This window comes from Nelumbo lutea, chromosome 4, assembly GCF_056320005.1.
Source record: "Nelumbo lutea isolate HS-2025 chromosome 4, American lotus-T2T, whole genome shotgun sequence".
Taxonomy (NCBI): domain Eukaryota; kingdom Viridiplantae; phylum Streptophyta; class Magnoliopsida; order Proteales; family Nelumbonaceae; genus Nelumbo; species Nelumbo lutea.
In genome coordinates, this window is record NC_142687.1 from 8,110,380 (window position 1) to 8,137,165 (window position 26,786).

Sequence of the window (26,786 nt, forward strand, 5' to 3'; positions counted from 1 at the left end):
GTATATTTCCAGCTTTGATTGCCATTGATGACTCTTTCCACACATTCTGTTTGTGCATGAACTATAAGGAAGAAAATATAACTTCTACTACTAGAATTTTTGAAATTAATAAAATAAATTTTATTAAAACAAATAAAAGAAGAATAAAAATAATAAAATATATTAATAAATAAGTTTTATTATATGTATAATAATTTATATTTGTATATATAATATTTTTATATTTTATGTATTACAATAAATTATTTTTATAATTCTTAATTTTTGTATGTAAAATAAAATAATATATATATATATATATATATATATTGTATAATTTTTATTTTTATAGGAAACTTCGGTCATAGTCGAACTTGAACCGAACCAAGATCAAATGCACGAGATTTTGAGCCAAGCTGAATTCAAGCTCAAGTCTCTAACTCAAATCGAGCTCAAGCTTAACATTTTTTTAACAAACCGAATTTGAATAACTAGACATTTGGCTTGTATTGGCTCAAATTCACCCACTAAGGCTGCATTTAAAAATGATGCAAATGGAGTATAAACCCTGGTTCAGGGTAAATTTGCACTTTGGTTCACTTTTGCCTGTGTTTGGCAACATTACATTTATGCAGTGACAAATAAAGAAAACACATTTTGCAATGCATATTTACATTGATTATAAGATGTAAAAGTACATCAAGAAAAAAAAAAAGGAAATTTGCTTTTAAATGGGCTTTTGATAAAAAAAAAAGACATATGCTTTATTGAAATTTATGTTTGCATCCATTATAGCTAAATGTTTATTGGGTAAAAAGATAAATTTATTAATACAAAATTAACCAAATTTTACAATTTATATGAACTTCTATATACTCTACATATTTACATTCACACTTATTTACATCGTTTTCAAACACCACATAATTGACACTTTAGCAAACCAAGAAACGTATTGACAAATGCTAGTATGTGAAAATTATATGGTGGGGGAATGAATTATGCAACTCATGGGTGATAATACTTTATGACCCAGGTCCCACTTTTATGACCTCAGCTCCCTTGTAATGAGACGTTAAAATTTTCTATTGCCTCTGAATCTCACATTGTAGTGTAACCCATCTATATCGCTTTAGCAAAAAAAAAAAAAAAAAATTACAAAAGCTTCATGGTTGGGTGGCAGAAGTAAATCCACCCATTCATGTGGATTATACCTGAAACTATGAAAGCCCCATTCCTTTTTACATAACATGTACAGCTAATCAAATCAAGGCTTTGTCTTCTTGAGGCTCATTGTGCTCTATCTAGATAAACGATGACGCCAGCAATCAGTAGTTTTGGGCTTCTGTGATCCATGTATCTAAAACACTAAATGATCAGATAGAAAGGAGAGAGAAAGGTGGATGGAGACAATGAGTTCTGATATGGTGCAACGAAAGTGTATAAACCTGGCTACGTGATCAATCATGAATGAAGACGCCATTAATATATACACATCGGACCCATATTGTATATGCCCATATGTATGGAACATTGACGTGTTACCTCATTATTGATTATATAGCTAGGGTTACACACTTGTGCAAGTAGAGATTTGTGCATTGAAGCCATCTAATAACTGAAGTTTAGGTCTTATGATCAGAAACCAGAGGGGAGGTTTCAGTATTTGTAAAAAACCTAATTCCTACTTATTTTGAATTTGAAACAAAGGAGATCATGTCCTTTATTTTGTTGGTATGTAAGTTCATATGAATAATAATTCCATCGTGTGACGGGTACACGCTGTGAAGTCGGTGTCAGGTCCATGTTTAATTGGGCATCTTGCAAAAAAGGTGCAATGCAAATGCCTTCGGATAGGGGTACTCCTGGTCCTATTGGAGAATCCGGATCACCTATCAACATTATTTTACGCTGTACATCTCATGTATGAAAGGTTTTACTTTTATAATGGGTCCTAATTTTATTATGTGTTTTGTTGGCAAGAGATTTCTATTATTTTTTAGGAAAGTTTCAACTAAATAAGGTTTTTTTTCTTCTCTAACCAAATCAGAGAAATTCTTAACTCAAATCAAATCTTTTTACCACGAAAATCAATCAGACCGTACCATTTTATTACAGTTTGGTGGAGTTTTTAATTATGATTTGGATCATTTTATTGGGGTAAAATTAAAAATAAAATAAGACCGAGATAGTCTGGCCCGTAAATGAACACTCCTACTCTCCCCATTGATTGAAAGATTTTTTTTTTGTTTAAAAAAAAAAAAGAAAGAAAGAAAACCTTCACCATATCCATATGCTTAAACGATGCATTCAAGATTGACTCTTATCTCAGATTCTTTTAGACATTATTATATGGTTTTGTGATCGCGCGTGTTATTGCTTTTGCTCTGAGTCTCCAACTTCTCAGGGGAAATGGAGAGGGAGGAAACCAAGGGAGCGGAGAACACAACTTGCAGCGCAGAAGTTTTCAGCATTGAGGCAGATCAAGTAAAAGGCGCTCAATTGAACGGAGATTATCTCACGTCTGCACACACCATTGATCATGGTCTGTTACGTTTCATCTGGATCTTCCACAACTATAGTCTCTTTTCTGTCTTCAAATTCTGTTATATTTTTAGTTTTTACCGCTACTCCTGAATTTCTTTTAATTATTCTGCGTCATTGTTATTCCCTTAAACAATAAGAAAACAGATACAGGAGGCCAATACTGATACTTATTTTGATTTTCGTCGGGGAGAACTTACAGATTCATGGCAACAAGTGGGTTTCCTACTGATAACGAGCTTCAATTGTGGATACATCTTGAGCTTTTCGAACCTGATTTTGGTGCCTCTTGGTTGGGTGTGGGGTGTAATCTGCTTGTTGGTTGTGGGCTTTTTTACTGCCTACGCCAACTGGCTCTTGGCAGGTCTTCACATAATACAAGGCCAGAGGTTTATAAGATACAGAGACCTCATGGGGTTTATATTTGGTGAGTGTTTGCTTACAAATTAAATAATTCAAACATATTTCGACTGCTTTTATTTCTAAGATATTTACACTCAGAGTCTAAATTAAATGCTTTCTATCAAATCTCTTTCAGCTCCAATTCAAGTTGAGATCTTGGCTTTACAATCTCAATTAATTCACAACTATAATTTTCCTTGATTTAGGATCAGGGATGGCAACAGGGCAGATTAGGGAAGGGTTTTTGTAAATTTTACGCTTTATTCATCTTTTTTTTTCTTATACTTCCTAACCCGTTTCTAGTAGGGCTGTAAGTCAGGCCAGGTTAGGTCGGGTTGAGGCCAATTCTAGTCCAACTTTAAGTTCTAAATCCCAATCCTAACCCTAACCCAACCCTAACCCTAATTAAATTCCTTCAATCCTAACCCAATCCAACCCAATTCGAAGTCAATCTTGTGTTGGTTGGGCCCAACCCAACCTTCTTCCCATCCCTTAAAATCTCATAAATTTCTCGATTTTAAATCTTAACTCAACTTTCACTACATATATTAATCCTATGTTTCATTATTATTTGTTTATTGACGGTTTTTTTTTTCTTTTTGTTCTTTTGGTACACAATTTAGAAAAACAAGTGTTAGAAATGACTATAGTTTATTACGAGTTATGGCTTACGAAAGATCTTTCTTAGGTGGAAAACAACATAGAGGAGATGAAGAATAAAATTTTCAAAAACACATAAAATAATGTTATTAAGGTTTTAGTTTTTCTTATTAAGATTAAGTGAAGTGATTATCTTAAAAGAAATATATGATACTATGTGGTGGGGGCTATACAAATATCATGCATCTAAACAAATCAATGTATGTTATAACATATATTTATATATGGCATGTACTATAGAGTTGGGTTGGGTTAGCTAAGGGGTCAACCCTAATCCAACCCAAAGTAAAGTCGGGTTCATGAATTTCAACCCTAACCCTAACCAGAACATCAACCCGACCCAACCCAACCCAAATTTTTTGGTTTGGATTCAGGCCAACCCGGCTCAAGTTGCAGCCTTAGTATCTAGACCCGTTAATGGGTGGGGCTTCAAGCCTAACTTTCCATTATGTCGGGCTCAGGCTTCGGGCCAGGCCCATTCAAATTTTGATAAAAGTTAAGGTAGAGCTTAGCCCATAAACGGGTTTACCCGTATCCTTCACAAATTCCTTAGCGGGTTGAATTTTCAGAATCCAAACCCTCCTCGCATTTGAGGGTGAGATGGGTCAAATTGACGGGTTAGGTCTAGCCTACCCTTTTTTAGTGGAAAAAATCCTCCCTATCGGGGCGAGTACCTGCTAAGTAAGGTAGAAATTGCCATGAAAAAAAAATCATTAATTAAGTTGCTAACTGTTCTTTCAGTTTGTTTCTGATGATGTTCAATCCAAGATTGTGCACGAACTGAGGACAACAACCAAATAGTCCTTGCTAAGAGGGCGGGGCTAAGCTACAAGGACGAGGCCGCACTTCAAGACCTGTGATCAAGAAAGGAGTTAGAGGCCCGAGAAGTTATCCCCGGGTAGGTACTTCGATGCTTAAGTCAATAGGATGTGATGGATGGCCGGGCCGAGCTATAGGGATGATGATCCGAGCTAATTAGTAGTATGGGTGTTAGAAGTTGGGGATCCCTTACCTCGAGCATGGAGTACCTTTTTATAGCCAAAGATCCATGTCCTGGTCGGATTGGGCTTCCGAGGTCGTCAGGATGAGATTAGCCATCGAGGTGTTCGGGATAGAGTCCCATTCCCCAACGGAGCCTTCCTTATTCCTCTTTATCCGTAGTTGTGCTCATCCACATGACGTGTAGTTGACGTGGCTGAAAGGAGAAGATGGGGGCCACCATAATAGCGTAGCTTGGCCAAGCAATGTTGATGTGGTCGAGCTAGGCCGACGTGGCCGGGCAATAACTGGGCAGCCACGTGTCTTGCAAGGCCAGCTCAGCCATGACCCGAACACCACTCCCCCAGTTCTGAAGTCAAGGAGTGAAGTAGTCCAATTCGTTTTTTGGCTAAAGAACTTCAAGTTGATGTCTGGATGGGCACCTGGCCTCTTTGGTGTTCCTCGACGCCTGTCACAATCTTGAGAACCGGGCAATATGGAACGTGGCTGAGGAATCTTCCCATCGTCGACTACAGAACTCTAAGAGCTCTAACTTCGGAACCCGAACACCACTCCCCCAGTTCTGAATCCGATGAGGGGGAGTGCCTAGTCCAAAGTGTTGTGCGGTTGCGTAGCTCGGCAGAGTGTCGAGGTGTCAAACTAAGCTTCCAAGTTCGTCCTCCTGGTGAAGCTGAGGAACGACTCTGATTCCAAGTGGAAGTCAAGCTTCTGTGTCGTGGTGATTCTTGGCCATGGTGCGCTGAGCTTTGGAGTTGGGTCTAAATTTTGGAGTTGAGGCCATTGTGTTGCTCAGTCATGATGTGCTGAGCTTCCGAAGTTGGGCCTTAGCTCGGTCGTATGCCGAGGAAAGGCTTTTTGATGTCGGTCGAAGGCCAAGCTTCGGATTTGAGGTTGTGATGCTCGGCCACGGGGTGCCGAGCTACAGAGACAGTGCCCTTGGGGGTGCCGAGCTGTGGAATTGAGGCCATTGCGATGCTCGGCTATGACTTGCCGAGCTCCGGAGCTAAGGGCCCCTAGGTGTCAAGTTGTTGTGATGTTTAAGGGCCTACAGGTGCCAAGCTTGTTGTAATGTTCGATTGTGGCTTGTTGATCTTCAAAGTTGAGGGCCTCACAGGTGCTAAGCTTCGGAGTCCGCGCCTCTCTGATGACCCACCGAGGAAGGTGTTGAGCTTCAAAGTCTGGGTCTCTCTGAGGCTCGGTAGCGCAGTGCCAAGGAGGGTGCCGAGCTTTGGAGTATGCGCTTCTCCAAAGACAAGTAGCATCGCGCCGAGGAAGGTGTCGAGCTTCGAAGTTTGGGTCTCTCCAATGCTCGATAGTGCAGTGCCAAGCCTCAGAGTCTGCGCGACTCTGAGGCTTGATAGCACTGTGTTGAGCTTCGAAGTCTGGGTCTCTCCAAGGCTCCAAGGTTCTGTAGCGCTGCGTCGAGGAATGTGCTAAGCTTCGGAGTCTACGCCTCTCCGAGGCTCGGTAGCGCTGCACCGAGGAAGGTGTCAAGCTTCAGAGTCTACGCCTCTTCGGTGCTCCGCCGAGGAAGGTGTCGAGTTTCCAAGTCTAGGTCTCTCCGAGGCTCGGTAGCACAGTGCCGAGCTTCAAAGTTTACGCCTCTCCGAAGCCGAGTAGAATCGCGCCAAGGAAGGTTCCGAGCTTCGATGTCTAGGTCTCTCCGAGGCTCGGTAGTGCAATGTCGAGGAAGGTGTCGAGCTTCGAAGTTTGCACCTCTTCGATGCTCCACCGAGGAAGGATCCGAGCTTCAAAGTTTGGGTCTCTCAAAGGCTTGGTAGCGCTACACCGAGGAAGGTGTCGAGTTTCAAAGTTTGGGTCTCTCTGATGCTCGGTAATGCAGTGCCGAGGAAGGTGCCAAGCTTCGAGGTCTGCGCCTCTCCAAGGCTCAGTAGCGCTGCACCGAGAAATGTGTCAAGTTTCGAAGTTTGGGTCTCTCTAATGCTCGATAGCACAATGCCGAGGAAGGTTATGAGCTTCGGGGTCTCCGCCTCTCCGAGGCTCGGTAGCACTGGGCCGAGAAAGGTGTCGAGCTTCGAAGTCTGGGTCTCTTTGAGGCTCGGTAGCGTAGTGCCGAGGAAGGTGTTGAGCTTCGAAGTCTGCGCCTCTACGATGCCCCACCGAGGAAGGTTCCAAACTTCAAAGTCTTGGTCTCTTCAAGGCTCGGTAGTGCTGTGTCGAGGAAGGTGTTGAGCCATTAGGTCGAGCTCCCTGATGTTGCACTGAGGATGGACTCTCTATTCTTTGATTGAGGAATTTGTAGCTTAAGTTTCAGAGTCCAAACACCACTCTCCTAGTTCCGAAGTCGAAGGGTGGAATGCTCGACTGTAGTGTAGTGCAGCTTCCCTTGGTCGGCATTGTTGTCGATTGCCTGCCGAGGATTGAACAGCTACGGGTTTCTCTTAGAATTTTGTCTTCTTTTGTCTTTTTCTTCTTTGATAGCTCGGTATGTCGAGCTTTAACTTGTTGTATTGATGGCTTAACTTAATGAAATTGTTTTGTTCTGAACTTGTGTGCATACATACGAGTTGGTTCCTCGGCCTTACCTTGGTCGAGGTCTGGGGTTGACCGAGATCTTCAGTCTCCGGCTAGTGGGGCCAGAGTATATTCCGAGGTCTCATCTTTGAGACACTTAGTTTCTGGTCTCGGGAGCCTTTGGGGCCCTTCGTGGATCAGTCGTTGTTTAGCTGGCTCTACGACATTTTGTCGTCGAAGTACGGAGTACGATGACCACCCTTTAGCCTTGGAGACAAGAGCGATCTTCTCCGATTTGGGTTCTGGCCATTGATCATCCGAGTCAGATGTTCGGCTATACGCTGCCGAGCTAGCTACTAGCTATGCGTTAAGGACTCGAGTCATTATAGGTCAGTTGAGTCAATTTTCTTAGTCGGTGATACACTGCCGAGCTTCGTGCCATGCCTGTTGGTAGGTCAGCCGACTTAGCCGATTTAGTGCAATGTGTCGTGCATGCATCGGTCAGTCGGTTGTGTAGCGTAGCGGTGTAGTGCGGCTGTGTAGCATGGTGGTGTAGCGCGACTATGTAGTGCAACTATGTAGTGCAGCAGTGTAGTGCGGCGGTGTAGTGTGTTTGTGTAGTGCAGCTATGTAGCGCGGCTATGTAGCATGGCGGTGTAGGGTGACTATGTAGCGCGGCTGTATAGTGCGGCTGTGTGTGTGGTTGTCGGGCTCGCGGGAGGGGGCCGTGGAGGCAAACCACCTTATTGTGTCTTGCTTCTCATGCTTGGACCACGCTCCCCTCCTTTCCGGCCAACGCGTTTTGGGGTCCTCAGGATGAGGGTCATCCTTCATACGCATCGGGGCGTGGGGGGGGAGGGGGGATGGCCCGGTTGGGCGATGCCGCGCCTCCTAGTGTGTGCATCATCTAGAAGATTCTTGATGCGAAGGCTATGGAATTTCTTGATGCGAAGGGTTGCGATGCCAAGATTTTTGAGATGGGAATCGGCCTATTGATCGTTTGAACTAGTTCTTAGGCATCTTGATAGCTTTATTGATTGCACGGTAAGGAATGAAAGAATTTTAAGAATGGCTTTTTGTGTGTTTCCCACAGACGGTGCCAATCTGATGATGCTCAATCTGAGGTTGTGCACGAACTAAGGACAGCAACCTGATAGTCCTTTCTAACAGGGTGGGGCCGAACTACAAGGACGAGGCCGCGCTTCAAGACCCGTGATCAAGAAAAGAGTCAGAGGCCCGAGGAGTTATCCCCGGGTAGGTACTGCGACACTCAAGTCAGTAGGATGTGATGGATGGCCAGGCCAAGCTATAGGGATGCCAGTCCGAGCTAGTAGTATGGGTGTTAGAAGTTGGGGATCTCTTACCTCGAGCATTGAGTACCTTTTTATAACCAAAGATCCGTGTCCTGATCGGATTGGGCTTCCGGGATTGTCAGGATGAGATTAGCTGCCGAGTTATTCGGGATAGAGCCCCATTCCCTAGCGGATTCTTCCTTATTCCTCTTTATACGTAGTTGTGATCATCCACATAACATGTAGTTGATGTAACTGAAAGGAGAAGATGGGGGCACCATAATAGCGTAACTTGGTCAAGTTATAACAACGTAGCCGGACGATAACTGAGCGGCCGCGTGTCTCTCAGGGCCGGTTCATCCATTACTCGAACAATTATGAATAAAAAATTCTTCTCATCTATCAATTCAACTGTATACCTAATCTACACTCTGGATTCTAGGGGACTACATTTTTTTTCACGAAGAAAAGACGGCTAGAAATGAATGTGCATCAATTATTAGAAATCACAAATTTAAATGATTTTAAATAATTTTCAGGAAGAAAACTGTATTACATCACATGGGTCCTCCAATTCTTGACTCTTCTCCTTGGAAACATGGGCTTCATTCTTCTAGGCGGCAGAGCTCTAAAGGTTTGTATGGATTTTATTTTATTTAACTTTTTATTTTTATTCATGGACTAATTAACATATCATGTTCGATTCCATGAGAACAGGAAATCAATTCAGAGTTTAAAGTCTGCCCCTCCAGTCTTCAACTTTTCATTGCCATATCCGGGGTGGCCTTCTTTATATTCTCATTTGTTGTTCCGACAATGTCCGCCATGAGACGCTGGCTGGCAGGTTCAACGATTCTAACATCCATCTACATTGTCATGCTCTTAGCCATATTAATAAAAGATGGTGAGATATAGTTATTAAGGGACCATTTGGTTTGCAGTCAGAAGTCAGAACTGGAAACAAAATGATATATTCCCATAGTTTATTTAGTTTAAATAAAAATTGGAATGAGAATTAAAATCCCTTGAAATGGGATTTTATTCTTTAAGGAAAGAGAGAGAGAATGGTCATTCTCTTAAACAGAAGAATTTTTATTCTACTATAAATGAAAATGGGATTTCAATTCCGTCCCGTTAAACAATTGGAATCAAAATGACCAGTTCTAATTCCGATTCAAAACCCCAATTCACGTGAACCAAATGGGTCCTAAAGGATAGGTGCATACGTGCATAACTAAGGTCCATTTGGTTCTTAAATAAATGGAATTGGAATCAAAATCCTTCAAAATCAGAATCAGAATCAGAATGGTCTATTCCCATAATCTATTTAGCTTAGACAAGAATAAGAATAAGAATGAAAATTGAAATCAGTAAAAATGAAAATTTCATTCCCAAAATATGAGCCATTCTCTCAAATCGGAATAACCGATTCCAAACCCTTATTCCTGCATACCAAACGGCGCCTAAAAGTCTAAAATTATGCATTGGGGATTGGCCAACTTGTTAAGGCGTTTCTTTTTTATGAAGGTAAATCTAGGACAAAAGTGGATTACAACATTGAAGGAAGCCAATTAGATAAGGTCTTCAAATCCTTCGGCGCAATTTCTGCTATTATTGTCAGCAATACCTCGGGCTTGCTGCCAGAGATTCAGGTTAGTTACACTTCTATTGGATGGATGATTGAAAGTTGAAACCTGTGATCGTTATGATTTCTAACACACAAATATTTATACAGTCAACTCTCCGTCAGCCGGCTATTAAGAACATGAGAAGAGCTTTATACCTGCAATACACGGTTGGGCTTGTATTTTATTACGGTGTTACCCTCGTCGGATATTGGGCCTACGGTTCGTCTGTGTCCGAGTATATCCCCAAAGAACTTAGTGGGCCTAGTTGGGCTAAGGTCATGATCAACATTACGGTCTTCCTCCAGACAATAATTTCTCAGCATGTGAGCCTTCTTTTCTTTCATGTTTCTTCCTAGATTAGCACAATTCAGTGATTTAGTAAAGAAGCATCATCGGATAGAGTAAGGTTTGGCTGAACACTATCGCTGTGTTGATAAAATTTCACGTCAGTATTTAAATACATGAGGCCTACATTCATCTTTTACAGTGGGGCCATTAATTTATTACTGACATAAAACCTCATCATTAATTTTACAGCATCCTAAACAACCACGGCATTCAACTAATCCGAATTCCATTGGATATAGATTGGAACTCGGATTTGCTTACCCTGACAGACGCTACCCACAAGACACCACAGCCACACACCAAGACCATCATGTGGGTAGCGTTGTCAGTAGCGGGATCCGGACTCAGATAGGTTGAACCCCTGGCTCCCAATATAAGAGAAAACCTTGCATTGGCACAGCTTCATGTGGATTAAATGGTTGCACCTTGTAGTTAATTGGACTGAACTGGAGCTAAATGTTTGTAGACGTTCATTGCGCCGATACACGAGGCTCTTGATACAAATTTCCTAAAACCTGATGAGAGAATGGACTCCAGGGAAAACCTTAAACGCCGCCTCGTTTTGCGTGCAGTCCTCTTCACACTGAACACATTTGTGACAGCTGCATTTCCTTTCATGGGTGACTTTGTGAACTTGCTTGGGTCATTCTCGCTCTTTCCACTGACCTTTGTGTTCCCAAGCATGGTTTTTATGCAGGTAATTATTAACTTGATTGTTAACTGAAAAGGCAACTTTTTCCTGATCATGGGTTCATGGCTGACCTTGTGTCTTCCTTTTCTTGATCTCACTGTTGCAGGTCAAAGGGAAGACAGCTAGAAAGAAAGAAAAGATATGGCATTGGGCCAACATTGTTGTTTTCTCCATTCTCACTGTAGCCACAACAATCTCTGCTATCCGCTTAATTGTAAACAATGCGAGGGTTTATCATTTCTTCGCAAACAGATGATAACCCTGTGTGCATTCTTCTCTTACAACTTTACAAGTTTATAGAGTGTATTAAGCTTGCCTAGATGGCATTATTGTTGGTGTTTATCGGATTTTATGATTCAAATTAAATCCTTTTAATTTTTATTCGTTTTCTCTTTTGACTTGTGGAATGTCTTCAGTCTTGCCTACATGACCCAAAAAGAAATTTCACTAGAGTTTATTTATTGTTTTGTGGACTTGGTATATGACTTATAGGAGCTATGCACAGAGCACACTTGGACCATTGTACTCACACACACGTGCCAAGTTAGGCCACCAAAACGCCTGGAACCACTGACTTCGAGGAAGGGATTATTAGTGTGGTGCTACGCTTTTCTAACGGACCCTATGGGGGATTTGGGCATATATCACCAAAATACAAAAGAAAAAAATCCTTCACATAAAATTTAAAGTATTATTAAATTGAACACTTAACACTCCATCAGGGTAGGGGCATGTATCCAACGGGTAGGATAAAAATTACCATCCCTAACAAGAAGCCTTAGAAAAATGGAAGACATTACCTCTTGTGCTCTCTTTTATATCAGTAGTTTTTACATAAAAGTTTAGCTTTTTCTTCTCCGACTTATTTTTTCTTCCACTCTATTTTGGACATACATAACACAGTGATTTGCTGTTTTTGATCAAACCTTATGCACTGAGATATTTTCCGAAAGGCGGTGAAATTGGTTTTCAAGAGAACGAAAATTTACCGTGACTCAACCATAACGAACAAGTTTTCCTATCTTCTTCCTTAGCTGAATAAAATCAACCATTATAGATTTGGAACCATTCCTAATATTTAAAGACTGTCTAGCATACCGCTACCATTATATCTCTTTGCTGTCTGAAGATGCTATATGAAGAGAGCTTGCTATAATAATTAAAGTGGCTTGCCTGCTGGCTTGAAAGCAGCTGAAACCGTGTTAGTTTCTCTGCCCCTATCCATATCTATAGGCTATAGCTGTGCCCGCCAGCTGTTTGCAATTCTTGGGAGAAAAAATGAGCAACTACTTTCTGGTCCTTGTTCTCTATTTTTCTTGGCAAATTGGTTGCAGTGCAAATCTTAGATTGGATGCAAAATTTGTATTCATTTAGTTCTGTTTTCCTTGATTTGTATTGTTACCTGATATAAAATCTGTACTTTTGTCACTTTTTCCCCTCATTAACAGTATAAATTTTGCATGCACCACATTCCTTCTATCTCAATTCTTTTTCATAACAATGTGGTGATCATAACATTTATTTGTACCTACTTCACTCCTAGACAGATATTTCCTCCTACTTCCATTTTCATTCATTTAAAGTAGATGTCATGGTTTTTAAAAATGAATCGGTTAGGGGTCCGTTATCGGTTTAAACCGTTAATCGATCGATTCAGTGGTTTACTGATCAAAATCGGCGGTTTTGGAAAAAAAATGGTTTTAGAGAAAAACGGAACCGATCAAATAACCAGTTCCCGGTTTTTCGATCCGACTGTCTGTCCGGTTCAGTCCGATTTTAAAAATCATGATAAATGTCACTTCTGCAAAAAATGTCCAAACCATAGATGTGCAGCACAAATCCTGAAATCCCTTGGAATGGAAGCTTCATCTCAGCCCCCTCCTATTAATAGGAGCAGATTAGCTGAAGACAAAAACATACACACCCGATGTAAAGTTTGGTAATTAGTTGAGTGTACTTTTTATTTTTGCTCCGCGTTAGTCCATTCCCAAGTTTATAGTCAACTTCAGTTGGTTCTGGTTCCACCATTCATCATTTACTTTTTTTCCTAGTTGCCTTGTTTTGATATCAAATTGAACTAAGCCAGATTTCTATTGAACTCCTTGCTAAGATGTCAGTGATAATGTGTAGTAGGTGACTGAAGCTTCTACGTACGCTATAAGATATTAAAGAGCCCTAAGCTCATAGTTACCATTTAATCTTTTAGTCCTTTTTACAACAACATTTGGGTACTAATAATCGATCTAATATACAATACAACATATATACAATTTACACCCTTACATTGGCATTCTTATGCAAGCATATAATTAGTCAAGTTTCTCCAAATGATCATACCTAACATTTTTTACTGGTTTATTATAATATATTGGGTGCTCCTTCCCTCTCCCACATGTACTCTAAAATTGAAATCGGTCTCTCACAATTAATTAGTTCATAATAATATTCTTATTGGTTTCCATTGGGGTGTTTTGCAGTGGTTGAACTTGTTGTGGTGGTAACGATTTTGAACCATTGACTTGTAGGGTCACAGTTAGGCTGACCACTCGAGCATTTGCATGGATTAGTGATGATGGAGTTGCTGGAGTCAACATCTAAGCACACACTGCTTCCATCAGCAAGTTTGGATGAAAGATGCATCTTGGTATCTGATATTAAATCCCATTTTGAACCAGGACCGTTGCAGATGATTCCAAGTTTGGCTGGCTTCCCCACCCCATCGGCTTGTAAGCAAAAATATGTTCCCTTCACCACTAAAGCCTTTTGGGGTGTATAGGCCCATGACTCGGATTCCACACAAGACCCCAGCTTCAGTGGCTCTATTACAGACTTTCTCAAAACACAAAGGCCGGTTGATGGATGGAAAATCATCTCATGTGGCCTTACATTTAAAAGATCATCAGGACCTGCATCTTACATTAAAAGATACATGTTTTTAACACCATAACATTAAAAGATATTGGTATAAACAATATAATTAGCAATTTAGGCTCCTCACTTTTCAGTAAGTAATAAATATATTTACTACCCCGAGTAAGTGTTTCCTAGGAAACATATACCCGGGTAAATTCATTTACCCATGTTCTTTTATTTTTCATATAAATAAGACAACTATCATTTTATCTATAAAAATCTATTATTAAAAAGGACATTTTTATAGTATTCAAGTTTTGACAACTTTCCTCTAGGTGGGAAAGTTATTTATCCAACTACCATATGGGTATCACTTACCTAATCCCCACATAAATCTGAAAAAAGAACATGAATTTCTTGGTAATTAAAACCAAAGTCACATTGACCAACTTCCCCCCACCCCCTCTCAAAATCCAAAAAATGAACGCCCCCTTAAAGTCTCAGTCAAGATTTTGATCCCTAGTGAAGTAATGAAGAAAGTATCAATTTATGTATAAACATACCTAGGAAGGGAGACTGGAGTAGAGATAGCCTCTTCATGGGACTTGCATTGCCAGTCCCAAACCACTCTGAGTTCAAGAGCCCATAAGCCTCATCTATACCTGTTCCCAGAGCCCAATCCAAATCCTTTTCAGCTGCAACACCTAATAAGCAATTCAAGAACCTAATGTCATTTACGTTGCTGCCTCTCAGATCTGGCCTAAAATCATTGATAAACAATGGCCACCCTTCGCCCAACACAAACTGTCCTTCCATCATCAGTTTATCAACCACATTTCCACAGAGCTGGTTCAGGTCGCCTGTCTCCCAGGCCTTTTCATCCGAAAATCCGGACCAGTGAACCCCAAACACTAGCTTCCTTGTAAATGGTAGGTTCATTGGCTGCTTGGCAAAGAAAGCAAAGTCTTCATCATAATTCAGCTCATAAAGTATAACAAGAACGTTTGGATTTGCTGCATGCACTGCTTCAGCACCCTTCTGCATGTACCTGATATGGCATATACTGAAGGTATTAGTTTCCAGAATCAATATAATACATGCAACACAGACAGGGTCATCCTGACTCCTGATCCAACTCCTGATCCAGTTTGCTCATGCATGACAGCCCTTGCCTCTCTCTCTCTCTCTCTCTCTCTCTCTCTCTCTCTCTCTCATATTGAGTAACTCATGAGCACCCTAAAATGTTTATCACTCACTGGCTTGAAAATCCAGACAGATTAAGATTGTTAACTTTTTTCTGTTTTCAATCCAATGAGTTCTACACACATAAAGGGCACAAGTAAACGATGAGAGCATGCTCACTGGACCAACATTAGCTTTGCATCGCATTATTATCAGTTTTTTTTTTTTTTTTGCAACTCTGTGTATGCAATATTCATCTTCTAATCTATGGGAATAGCGACGGTACCTGTACCAATTGTTCACATTCTGCTTGTTTCCTTCAAACTCATTGGTTAGGCTCATGCCAACAACATTGATTGTGTGATTGAATATGGTTGCCGTTCGAGTTAGCCCTCTGATCCATAGATCCGTGTCAAAGTACTTGTCACCATTGAAGTTGCTATGATGCCAACCCGGCTTGCTTATGCGATTATCCAATATGACCATCAAATTTTTCTCTGCAATGTTATCTACCACGGCCTGGGGATGAATCAATTAAATTATACATAGATTATTGCCATTTCATTTTATTTTATTGGGTAATCACCATATAAATCAAGAAAGTAAATTATAATGTTTATTACTTCATATATCGATCAGAACAAGCTATATTGAGGAATGCTACAGCAATAACTCCATGACAGAGGTACTAAATCAAGAAAGGAAAACAAAAATCTATTTACACCAGTTTTTGTTCCGACATGTATGGGGCTTAAAATTCATAACCAAGCAATCATGTATCAGGACAACTTACAGATGCTTAAAGAACCCATGCATGTATATGTATCACACAAACTTTATTAAATTAAAACAAATAAAGCCCTAACAAATAATCAGAATATTATTATCTATCTATTCTATTGGTAAATAAAGTGGTTACATGCCTTGAGGTTATGGCTATGTGAATGTCATTAAAATTATATCCAAATATCATATATTATATATGGTTAATGCTTATTTTATTCACATGCATAACACGTATTATGAATAAATTATTAACAGTGAAATATAAATGATTTTAAAGCAACTATACAATATAGGGATTTAGTATCTGAGATCTGATTCCATCTAAACAAACAGTGTTTTAAACACGCTGAGGCGAGAGTCTAGGATGTCTGACTCATATAGCAGAGTTGTGGGTTAAGGGGATGAGGGATGTGATATTCCCTTCAAGTTATTAAAACTGGACGGACAGGGAACTGTTCTGGTGTCCAGTTCCTAAGTCAAACGGTCCGGTTGTCCGTCTGAATGGATGACCTGATCTGGCAAAAAAAATTAAAAAAACAATTAAAAATTATTATCAGGATCAACAGTTTGACCGATTGAGTTATCAATTCGACCACTCGGATCAATAATTTAATGATCAAATCAACGATTTTTATTAAAAAATGGTTTTAGAGTAAAATAGAACCAATCAAGTGATCGATTCCCGATTTTTCTGGTCCAACTGTCCAGTGAAAAAAGACTGGTAGGTTCTTTTTGGTAAATGAAAAGATTGATAGGTTGTAGTTGGATTGTTGAATAGTGGACAGTTAGTTATGACTTATATGGTACGTTATGGATAAAATTTTGCTCTGCCTGTGGAAAATAAAATTGAAACTAAAGAAAGTGTTTTGAGGGTTCATGTGAAACCAAAACACCTTTTAAGCCACAAAGCACAAAAGGGCTTTGTGCTTTTGGGTTTTATTTTTTTTATTGTTTTGTGCTTTTGAGGTGTAAAAGCACAAATCCTGTGTTCATCCAAACGCAACCTTACATATCCAATGTAGTGATGTATATGCTATACAATTAGTGGGGTCCACAAATAATTTAAGGTGTTTAAGACTCTTTGGGACTTGGGTCAACTTCAAGCCGGCCATGGATAAACACATATAATTTGTTAAAGAGAAGTAAATGAATCCAATTTTCTTGGACTTGGACCCCCAATTTTTAACGATTTGGGGGGTTGAAGTCCAAACGATCTGAATCATTCTTGGACCTGGACCCAATCCATATAATAGGGCCTCTGGGCCTGGATCTGGTCTGTACAAGTGCACTCACAACATTCCCCGGAATTGAAATATTAAAAAAAAAAATACTAAATTAATGTCAGGAATCTTATATAAGTGTGTTTTTCTTCGCTCCTTCCAGGATGTCAACGGTGGTTGTTAAAGCCACTTCATCCAACATTCAAACAATATTCGAAAAAACGAGGCGTGGATTTAACATCCACCGTGACTTTACTTGCTGAATCGGGATGTATAATTTAATTTCACAAGGGAAAGTGGGCTGGTCTACCTGGTAAGCAGAAACAAGGGGAAGATCAAGCAGAGACGGATTGTTGACTTGGATGCCGACGATGGATTCAAGAAGACCGAGGTTCTTGAACGACTGTCGGACGGTAACCGAAGCCAAAGACTCGTCGTTGACGATGAACTGTGGCCACGTGAGCTGAACGCAGTTGAATCCCAAAGATATTATCTCCTTCGAGATCATGTCCAACGACCGCCTGCTCAGGCCGTCGGGCACCATGGCTTCGAGGTGTGCCCCCCAATTGACGCACGCCAGCTTCACCCGGTGCCCGTCTCCGTCGACGATCCACCGCGAATTAGTGTAAAGTGGCAGAGCCATCACATGGTGTTGCAGCAAAACGTTGGGAGACAGGAGCAGAAAAGAAAGGATGATGAAAAGCAAGAAAGGAAGCTTCTTCATGATTCCCAAAATCACAATCGACTCAACTGAGCCCCTTCCTTTGATTTGTAGGTTGCTCAAAACACAACGTCCTGCTTGCTTATATATATAAAAGCAAATAAGCGATTCTTTTTCCTTCACCGTTAAGTACATGAACCTAATTTACTAAAAGTTGTGGTTTGTGGCCGTTCGATGCATCTATAGACTGGAGTTAAGATGAGATGAAGGAACTCAAAAGTTCCAAGATATACACTAGCTAATTGGGGCGGCACTTCTTAATGGTCCACCAATGCCCGTCAGGTCGGGTTTGTATCTCCACAAAATCCGACGCATTTTGATGAATGATGAGGTTTAACCCCTTTTTTATATTTATTGGTGAGAGATTAGAGATGTGGTGTGGGGTCCACCGTCGTGATATTAAATTTGAAATGAACTAATGAATGATACTTTAATGGTTTCTTTGTGGTTTTATTATGATCGATTCAACACTCTGTAATACGACACGCAACAAATTCATCGCCATGAAGCATCTGCCAATTAAAGGAAGACAAGTGGCTAAGTTTTACAGAGATGTGATACCTTCCACGTAAATAGCGCTTACGATCGATGATATTGGAGACACGCTTTACATTACATAAATACTCACGCTTACGCATTTGAGAAGGAAAGAATTAATAAGTAAAAGTAATAACCTGTCTAACTACTCTCTAGTCTCTACACAGATCTATCAGTTATCACCATGAGGAAAAACAAACAATAGAAAATAAGGATTTGGTTTGAGAATTGTGAAACGCAAGGAAATAATGTGTTTTTTTTGTTGCTTTACGAATTAGAAAATGGGGGTATTAAACTATTAACCATCTAAACAAATTAAGAAATAATGTTGAGCTTAATTCTATATGCAAGGAATTAGTGTCTAGTGCTTAGCTAGTGCTAATATCTTCTTATTGTGCTATAAATAATTTTGAACCATTGACTGGCTGGGTCACACGAAGCATCTCCCCACAAGCATTGGCATCGACTGGCGATGATGTTGTTCTTAGAATCAATGTCCAAACAAGCGGTGCTGTTAGTGGGTAGCGTAGTCGAAAGGTGCATCCTAGAGTCTGATATCGGTTTCCATTTCGTAGCAGGACTAGAGCAGTCCCCACGAAGCTTTGCTCGCCTGCCCAACCCATCAGCCTGTAAGCATAAGACTGTTGTTCCATTTACTGCCAGCGTCATTTCTGGTGTATACATCCACTGCGCAGATTCAGCACAAGACCCTAGCTTCAAATTCAATGGCTTCTTAAATGAACCTCTCTGCACGCAAAGACCCGTTAATGGATGGTACAGTATTTGGTATGGCGCAACTTCATCCAGCCCCGCCCCTGCAAGTGCATTAGCATTACACAATAATATTTTCAATTCAATAACAAATTAACACCTCAAGAATTCATTAAGGCCCCTCTCCACCGTTAATTATTAATTACTGGTTGGATTAGTATGTGATGGGATTAAGCAATTGAAAACACACATATATGATATACCTCGGAAAGGAGATTGGAGTGCAGAAAGCCTTCGAAGAAAGGTTGAATTCCGAGGCCCAGACCAACCCCAATTCATCACTGCATAAACCTCATCCAAGCCCATAACCCCTTCTCTCAAATAATAACTACCCATAAATGCCCACAAAGCCCAGTCAAAATCCAATTCCGCTGCAACACCGAAAATACAATTGGAGTACCTATTATCAGCAAAACTACCTCCCCTTAGATCAATCCCAAACTCACTTACAAACAGCGGGTACCCTTGGTCCAACACAAACAGTATTTTGTCCTTCAACGAGTTAACCACTCGCCCACACACCTGGTTCGGGTTGCCCGTCGACCAAGCATCTCCATCCGAGAACGAGTACCAATGAAGCTCAAATACTAGCTTTCTCGTGAACGATAGATTCAGTGGTTGATTACGGAGGAAATGCAAGTCTTTGTCGTAATCTAAACCAGAGAGTATGGTGAGAACGTCTGGGTTGGCTCTGTGCACTGCTTCAGCTCCTTGTTGCATGTACCTGATGAATGATGATGATGTGATGATCAAGTTAACGTTGAGAAAGCTAAAGTAATAGTTTCTACAATGATCAGAGCAAACAACACAAGCATGAAGGAATAAGGATATAAGTATATATATTAATTAATACGTACTTGTACCAGACGCTCACATTCTGCTTGGGCCCTCGGAGCTCATTCCTCAAGCTCATGCCGATGACATTGGAAGTGCCATTGAACAAGGTAGCCATTCGGGTCAGACCCTTGATCCAGATATCCGGGTCAAAGTAGATATCACCAAAAAACCCATTACCATCACTGTTGGCGCAACACCACCCGGGCTGGCTTATGTGGTTGTCAATTATGACCATCACGCCATTCTTCCCAAGATTGGATACCACAGCCTGATCAGGTTATTACCACCCATTTTCATTTAATTCAGCAATTAATCCAGATGATGATTGTCAAGGCAAGGAAATGAGTTAATGAAAAGACTGGAGATTAAGAAGACGATCTCACTTGGAAAGCTTGGATAATGGTGAGATTGAGCATGGATGGATTGTTTACTCTTATTGCACCGATGGATTCTAAGAGCCCAAGGCTCTCGAACGATTGTTGGACCGTTAACGAGGCTAAGGTGTCGTTAGTGGCCACCCACAGCGGCCATGTCAACCGAATGCAATTAAATCCCATCGATACAATCCACTTGGAAATGACGTCCAAGGGCTGCCTGTTTAGCCCCTCCGCCAGCACTGGTTGGAGGTGCGATACCCAATTCGCGCATGCCAGCTTCACTCGTTTCCCACTTTCATCGACTATCCAACGGGAATCGGTGTCTAGAGGCAGTGCTGTCGCAATTGCAGGCTGTTCTGGTAACAGAACGTTGGGATTAAGAACATGAAAGCAAACAACTAATAAGAAAAGGAGTTTGATCTTCATGTTGATGAATTCGTCTGTGAGGTACCACTATCCACTCCACTTGGTAAGTGTTTCTGAGTTTCTCCTCTGAATGAGAGTTCTAATTTATAGAAGATATTAATGGTGGAGTACTACCGGTTACGAGAGGAGAGACAGACAAGCTTACATCTCTTGATGAATATACATTAAATGTACGTAGGACCAAGAAGCGGATGATCTTGAGAAGCGTTTGTCTGGTATCCCAAGAATTCAACACAAGAGTGGTTAATTAGCAGTGATCCAAAATTGGGTAAAGGGTTGGTAAAACTAGCTTGTACTTGCCCTCCTCTTTGTTTGTTAGAAGACTAGTCAACTAATTTATGATCATAAATAATTTTGAACCATTGGCTTACAGGGTCACACGAATATCATTCGAACAAAGTCTTTTGTGCTGACATTGTTTTGAATGGTAGAGAACGGTTATGTTAAAAAACTTAAAAAGCTTAGAAAAGACTGCACAATTGACACGATTGAAATTCATTGAATCAAACTAATTTTTAGCTGAGACTAAAGAAGCTCCCCCCTTGTGGGATCATCCAAATGACACTGACTCAGAATCTAATCTAACTCAATACTAATCCTGATCTTAACTAACTGAAACTATTTTCAATCGGGAATCTATTTCATATATATCCATTATTACAGTAGTGTTTGATCTAATATCTTCTTGTGCCAGTAATGATTTTGAACCATTGTCCTGCAGGGTCACGTGTTTTATCTCCGGTCAAGCATTGGCATATATTAGTGACAATGTTGTAGCTGGGGTCAATATCCAAACAGACTGAGGTACCATTGGCCAGCTTCGATGAGAGGTGCAGTTTAGAGGCTGATATCTGATACCAGTTCGAACCAGGGCCACTGCACGCGTTTCCGAGCATAACTCCATTGCCCACCCCATCAGCTTGTAGGCAGTAGCGCATTCCATTGTTCAGCATCAATGTCTTCTGTGGCGTGTAGATCCAAGCTTCGGGCGCCGCAGCACAGGAGCCTAACTTCGCTGGTTCCACCGGTGAAACTTTCTGCACGCAAAGGCCCGTCAATGGATGGTACAATATGTTGTACGGCCTTACATCAGAAAAACCAGGCCCTGCATCATAAAAGAAGACCGACTGTTAATTGTTATGACATCTTGTGGAAATAAAAGGAGATCAAAAAGTAATTTCACTTGGGTTGAGAGACACTAGTTTGAATTATATTGTTTGATGTTGATGAATGATGATGATCTCTAAGTAGGGATTAGGGAGTAGGGACCATCCATCTTCAGTCTCAGGACTGGTTGGTGGGTCAGGTTCAGGTAATTAAAAGAAAATTGCCTATAATAATTCAAGGCCCAAGTGAAATTTGAAGACTATATAAATTAACAAAATTAAGATGTACATACGTACCTCGGAAAGGAGACTGGATACCAGCAACCCTTTTCAAGAAGGTGGTATTTCTGGGCTTAGCCCAATCCCAATCCAGAACTGCATAGACCTCATTCAAGGCATAATACCCTTCCCTAAGATAATAACTACCCATAAATGCCCACAAAGCCCAGTCAAAATCCAAGTCAGCTGCAACGCCGAAGAAACAATTGGAGAATCTGTCGCCATTTGGATCACCGCCCCTTAGATCGATCCCGAACTCACTCAGAAATAATGGATACCCTTGGTCCAACACAAACAATGATTGACTCTTGAGTGTATTCACAATTCTTCCACAAACATCGTTGGGATTGCCTTCCTCCCAAGCGTGGCCGTCCGTGAACGCATACCAGTGAAGTTCGAAGACTAGCTTCCGACTATACGATAGTTTCACCTGCCGGGAGTGGAGGAAACTCAAGTCGTGGTCGAACTCAAGTCCGGAGAGTATAGTCAGGACATGTGGGTTTGCCTTGTGAATTGCTTCAGCTCCTGCCTGCATGTACCTAGTATATCAAGAAGATCATCATCAGTTTTCCAAATTCCGATATTCCTATAGAATGCGAAACAATCATCAGTACTACGGACTAATATCAGTTGATCGCTTAAGTATATACGTACTTGTACCAAACCCTCACATTCTGTCTTGACCCTCGGAGTTCATTCCTTAGGCTCATTCCGATCACATTGGTTGTGCCATTGAACCAAGTGGCCATTTGAGTTAGACCCTTGATCCAGAGTTCCGGATCGAAGTAGGTGTCGCCGAAGAAGCCATTGCCATCCGTCCTAGAGCAACACCAACCAGGCTTGCTAATGTGGTTATCCAGTATGACCATCACATTATTGTCTCCAAGGTTATCTACCACTGCCTGAGATTGCGCACCAGTTCATTAATTAGCCCGTGCCAAGCAAAGAAAATGATCAATAAACCCAGACATATAGAAAGAAAAAAGTTTCACCTTAAAGGCTTGGATTACAGTGAGATTGAGCATAGATGGATTGTTGACAAGGATCGCACCAATGGATTCGTTGAGGCCGAGGTTCTCAAATGATTGTCGGACAGTTAACGAATACAAGGACTCGTTAGTGGCCATGAACAAAGGCCACGTAAAACGAACGCAGTTGAAGCCCATAGATACTATTGTCTTCGAGATGGTGTCCAGGGGTTGCCTGTTGAGGCCCTCGGCCAACAAGGGTTGGAGGTGTGATATCCAATTTACGCATGCCAACTTCACTCGTTGCCCGTTTTTATCGACGATCCACCGGGAATTGGTGTAAAGTGGCAAAGCAGCGGCGTTCCCAGATTGATTTTGCAGCAAAACATCCGGAGAGAGAACTATGAATGACAGAAAAAGCAACAAGAAATGCTTCTTCATGTTGAATTTGCACTTTGCCTGAGAAATGAAGAAATGCTCTTGCTTAGAACCAGTGTAATCCTGAGAAGTGAGGATTGTTCGTTATTTATAGACGTCAGGTCAGACAACCGGTTGCAGACTTGCTGCTAAGTTTGTTAGTTTGTAAGTGTAGATAGAATCCAGGATTCAGTTGAAATCCTTGAAGATATTTATAATGTGTATCAAGGTGAGTCCCAGTTAATTGGGTCTCTTCCCATTCAAAGTTTAAAACCAAAACATTCAGCTATCACTTCCGATCTTTCAGCGACAACTTTTTTTCAACCTTCTGATTTGTTTTCGTATAAATAGTAACGGTAAACGCACAGGGAAGGGACTCGGAGAGAGATTTCATATTTGACCCCGAAAATATTTTCGTTGAGAAAAAGGCGAAAATATACAAACCAGGGATGATTTTCCCTGGACCTTGAGAGGATGAAAAAAAACCAATATCACCATCACCATTAATGAAAAGAGCGTGTAAATCATGCGTTCACAATTATTGGCATTTGGCAATCTACCACGTTCACGATCGTGGGGCCTTTACCATCACATCGTCCACGAGAAACTACAATGCAGCTGGGCACACCCATTGATTTTTTAGTTTTTTCTTTTACAAGGAAGGAGCGTCCTTCGAAGGAGCGAAGTTGAAATATTTGAATTACCCACCGTTCATCGGACTACACTCACTAGTCACTAGTTATGGAATAACATATTACACGTGTAACAATCTCTAGCACAGGATAATGCTTGCTGGACGCTGATAAATGCGAGACCAGATCTCTGCCTCACAGCACATTCCCGCCGTGTATTTTAAACATTTTCCGATGATGTATCAAAACTGGTGATGTCATCATCTCAATATACGGCTGGGATGTGTTGTGTGGCGAGACGTTGTGGGGCGGAGACGTGAACACAATAAATGCACGAGCATATGCAGGTCCTTAGTCAAGCCATCCGGAGTGTGGATTGGGATGGATCAAATCACGTGATGATAGTTTTCTGTATTCACGTTGAGTTCAAATCTATCCGATTGTCACTCGGTCCCCCATAGAAGAATTCACATCTCCACCCCATAACGTGATTGATGTGGCGTAATCCGGTTACTCCTTCTTTAAGGGGTCTTGGCTTTCAGCGACGACGAGAATAGGTTCCTGAAAAAGAGTTCAGAGATTCCGGGGTGATTCATCTGGCGTGGATGCTCCGATGGTTAAGTTAGAGCACAATGATGGTATAGAACTTGAAGATGAAAATAGTGAGAGAGCTCAGAGAATAGAGATTTCGCACAACAATAATAATCATAGAACCTACCTTCTCCCCTGGTGAGAGTGGGGTCTTTATACACTGGCTCAGGTGGGTAGGTGGAACGGTCACTGAACCCCTACTACGATGGGACCTATCGCATGTTAGGTGGTTGAAGCACCGCCAAACGGTAATACTATCACTTCCCGTCAAAACGGGGAGTTGGTGAACTAATGTTACCATTATAAGTACAGTCCTGCGGGGTTCAGGGATGGGGGTGTATTCCACGAGGTGGCCGTGTAGAGATATGTACGGTAGGTGAGCTTCCTGCAGGATACCGGGCTGCTCGGTAGGGAGCTAATGAGTAGCCAACTTTTCGAGCTCATGCTTTGGTCTGCCCTTGTGAACGCCAAAGTGTCCTTGGGCCGAGGTGATCTCAGTTTGGAGTACTAGCCTACCCGAGCTCGCTTTATTCCGAGTTGTCTTGTGCCAAGTTGTCACTTGTGTTGAGTCACGTACACGCGTCATCTGTATATGAGGTCGGGCCAAATCACCCTTCATCAATTGCCCCCCACTCCCCGAGCTAGGAATCCTGACCCGGTGCAGAGAGTTCATGATGTAACAAGTGGATTTGGCTCGGAGTTTAGGCTAATGTGGGACGGGCCACGTGCGATTCACGCGCAAACGTAAGGCAATTTTATAGGCTCTACGGATGCCAAAAAATGTGCTAAATTGATTTCGGTCTCGAGGGTCGTGCAGCCAGTTTTCTTAGGAGTCGTTGGATCGCTTCAATCTTGACCGTTGCTTTCTCGACATAGTGGCTATAAATAGTGTCATCCAGGACCCATTTTCCTTTGCCACAAATCCATCAGCTCTTGTCTTGAGGTCACGCTTGCTTCTTCAACTTGGGTTTTCCCAATTCGTCATTCCTTCCTAGTCAAGTCGTCTATTTTTGGTGAGTCTTCCTTCGCTTCTTTTCTTTCAGTTATATCTCCATGTCGTCTTCTAGTTCTGATGGCTCTCTTAATGAGGCTGAGGTGGGTGCCTTAGCCCTGGTCGGTAGCCAGGGCGGGGCTATTACAAGTTCGGGGGCAGTTCGTTGACCCTTCTGAAGCACAGGCATCTCGAGAGTCTCGAGAGGCCTCGGGTGGTCCGGCATCCACTTCCCATCGAGGTCGGGTGCCAGACAACTTCAGCCCTTCTACCATGACTTTGGAACGACTTCAGGCTCTAGTTCATCAGTACCACCTCTCGAGGGAGTTCTCCTACAGCCTTCCTCGTGGTAACTTCCCTTGGGAACGCGATCATAACGAAATCGTGATTTTTGAAGAGCAGCTCGCGGCTGGTCTTCGTCTTCCGTTATACCCTTTGATTATTGAGGTCCTAAAGTCCTTTAATATAACCATAGATCAGTTACATCTGAACTCTGTTCGTAATGTGGTAGGGACCATTTCGCTCTTTTACGAGTATTATCTTCCCCTTGACCTGGATACCTTTTCCATTATCCTGTCTATCAAGAAAATCTCCTCCTGCGTTCTTCCCAAGCACAGGAGAACCTACTACCTATCCCCTCGCCCGGGGTACAAGCTATTGTACGAACTTCCTAACAAGATTCCAGACTGGAAACGAGGTTACTTTGTAGTTCGTAACCCCGAGGGGTGGCCCTTCTCGACCCAATGGAGGCTGGCAGTCCAAGTAACCGATGTTAGGTTAGGCCTGAAAACAAGAGAGACACTTAAGTCTTGGGCGGAGCTCGGCTTCCCCTACCTTGCTGAAGATAAGCTCGTGTAGGCCGGCTTGAGTCCTAGTAGGTCGTATCGGGCTCTTATTTTCTTAAGATCTTGATTAGTTCGTGACTAATCTTACCTTTTATTCTTGGCAGCTACCATGTCGGTTAACGCTGAAAGTCTTTTGAGGAGCTCCCAAAAGGGGAGAAAGAAGGGCGCGAAGAGGCCACGTCCAGCAGCCAGTCAATCACCCGAGGTCGTAATCGTGGAACCGTCTTCC

At 41.7% G+C, this 26,786-nt stretch overlaps 4 protein-coding genes across 7 annotated transcripts; 1 reads left to right on the forward strand and 3 right to left on the reverse strand.

Moving 5' to 3' along the window:
• The first annotated feature begins 1,953 nt into the window (after positions 1-1,953).
• Positions 1,954-11,399, forward strand: LOC148853716 (proline transporter 2-like). Of its 3 annotated transcripts, none has more exons than XM_088985585.1 (8): positions 1,954-2,524; positions 2,726-2,950; positions 8,891-8,985; positions 9,069-9,255; positions 9,879-10,003; positions 10,087-10,302; positions 10,794-11,024; positions 11,125-11,399. In XM_088985585.1, the coding sequence occupies exons 1-8, from the start codon at positions 2,392-2,394 to the stop codon at positions 11,272-11,274; spliced, it is 1,362 nt and encodes a 453-aa protein (XP_088841711.1). In that variant the 5' UTR covers positions 1,954-2,391; the 3' UTR covers positions 11,275-11,399. The 3 variants fall into 3 exon arrangements, with proteins under 3 accessions (XP_088841711.1, XP_088841714.1, XP_088841712.1); XM_088985588.1 differs by having other exon boundaries at positions 9,069-9,195; XM_088985586.1 differs by having other exon boundaries at positions 2,320-2,560; positions 2,671-2,950.
• A 1,782-nt stretch (positions 11,400-13,181) lies between these two features.
• LOC148853717 (glycosyl hydrolase 5 family protein-like) lies at positions 13,182-18,105 on the reverse strand. Of its 2 annotated transcripts, none has more exons than XM_088984414.1 (4): positions 17,370-18,105; positions 15,340-15,572; positions 14,435-14,919; positions 13,182-13,924 (listed from the first exon to the last, which is right to left on the reverse strand). In XM_088984414.1, the coding sequence occupies exons 1-4, from the start codon at positions 17,913-17,915 to the stop codon at positions 13,467-13,469; spliced, it is 1,722 nt and encodes a 573-aa protein (XP_088840540.1). In that variant the 5' UTR covers positions 17,916-18,105; the 3' UTR covers positions 13,182-13,466. The 2 variants fall into 2 exon arrangements, with proteins under 2 accessions (XP_088840540.1, XP_088840539.1); XM_088984413.1 differs by having other exon boundaries at positions 13,182-13,930.
• A 590-nt stretch (positions 18,106-18,695) lies between these two features.
• Positions 18,696-20,728, reverse strand: LOC148853718 (glycosyl hydrolase 5 family protein-like). Its single transcript, XM_088983417.1, has 4 exons — positions 20,309-20,728; positions 19,946-20,193; positions 19,292-19,812; positions 18,696-19,132 (listed from the first exon to the last, which is right to left on the reverse strand). The coding sequence occupies exons 1-4, from the start codon at positions 20,726-20,728 to the stop codon at positions 18,696-18,698; spliced, it is 1,626 nt and encodes a 541-aa protein (XP_088839543.1).
• A 494-nt stretch (positions 20,729-21,222) lies between these two features.
• On the reverse strand, positions 21,223-23,914 carry LOC148853719 (glycosyl hydrolase 5 family protein-like). The gene is made up of 4 exons (XM_088940985.1): positions 23,106-23,914; positions 22,768-23,015; positions 22,132-22,652; positions 21,223-21,833 (listed from the first exon to the last, which is right to left on the reverse strand). The coding sequence occupies exons 1-4, from the start codon at positions 23,520-23,522 to the stop codon at positions 21,403-21,405; spliced, it is 1,617 nt and encodes a 538-aa protein (XP_088797111.1). The 5' UTR covers positions 23,523-23,914; the 3' UTR covers positions 21,223-21,402.
• Positions 23,915-26,786: the final 2,872 nt, after the last annotated feature.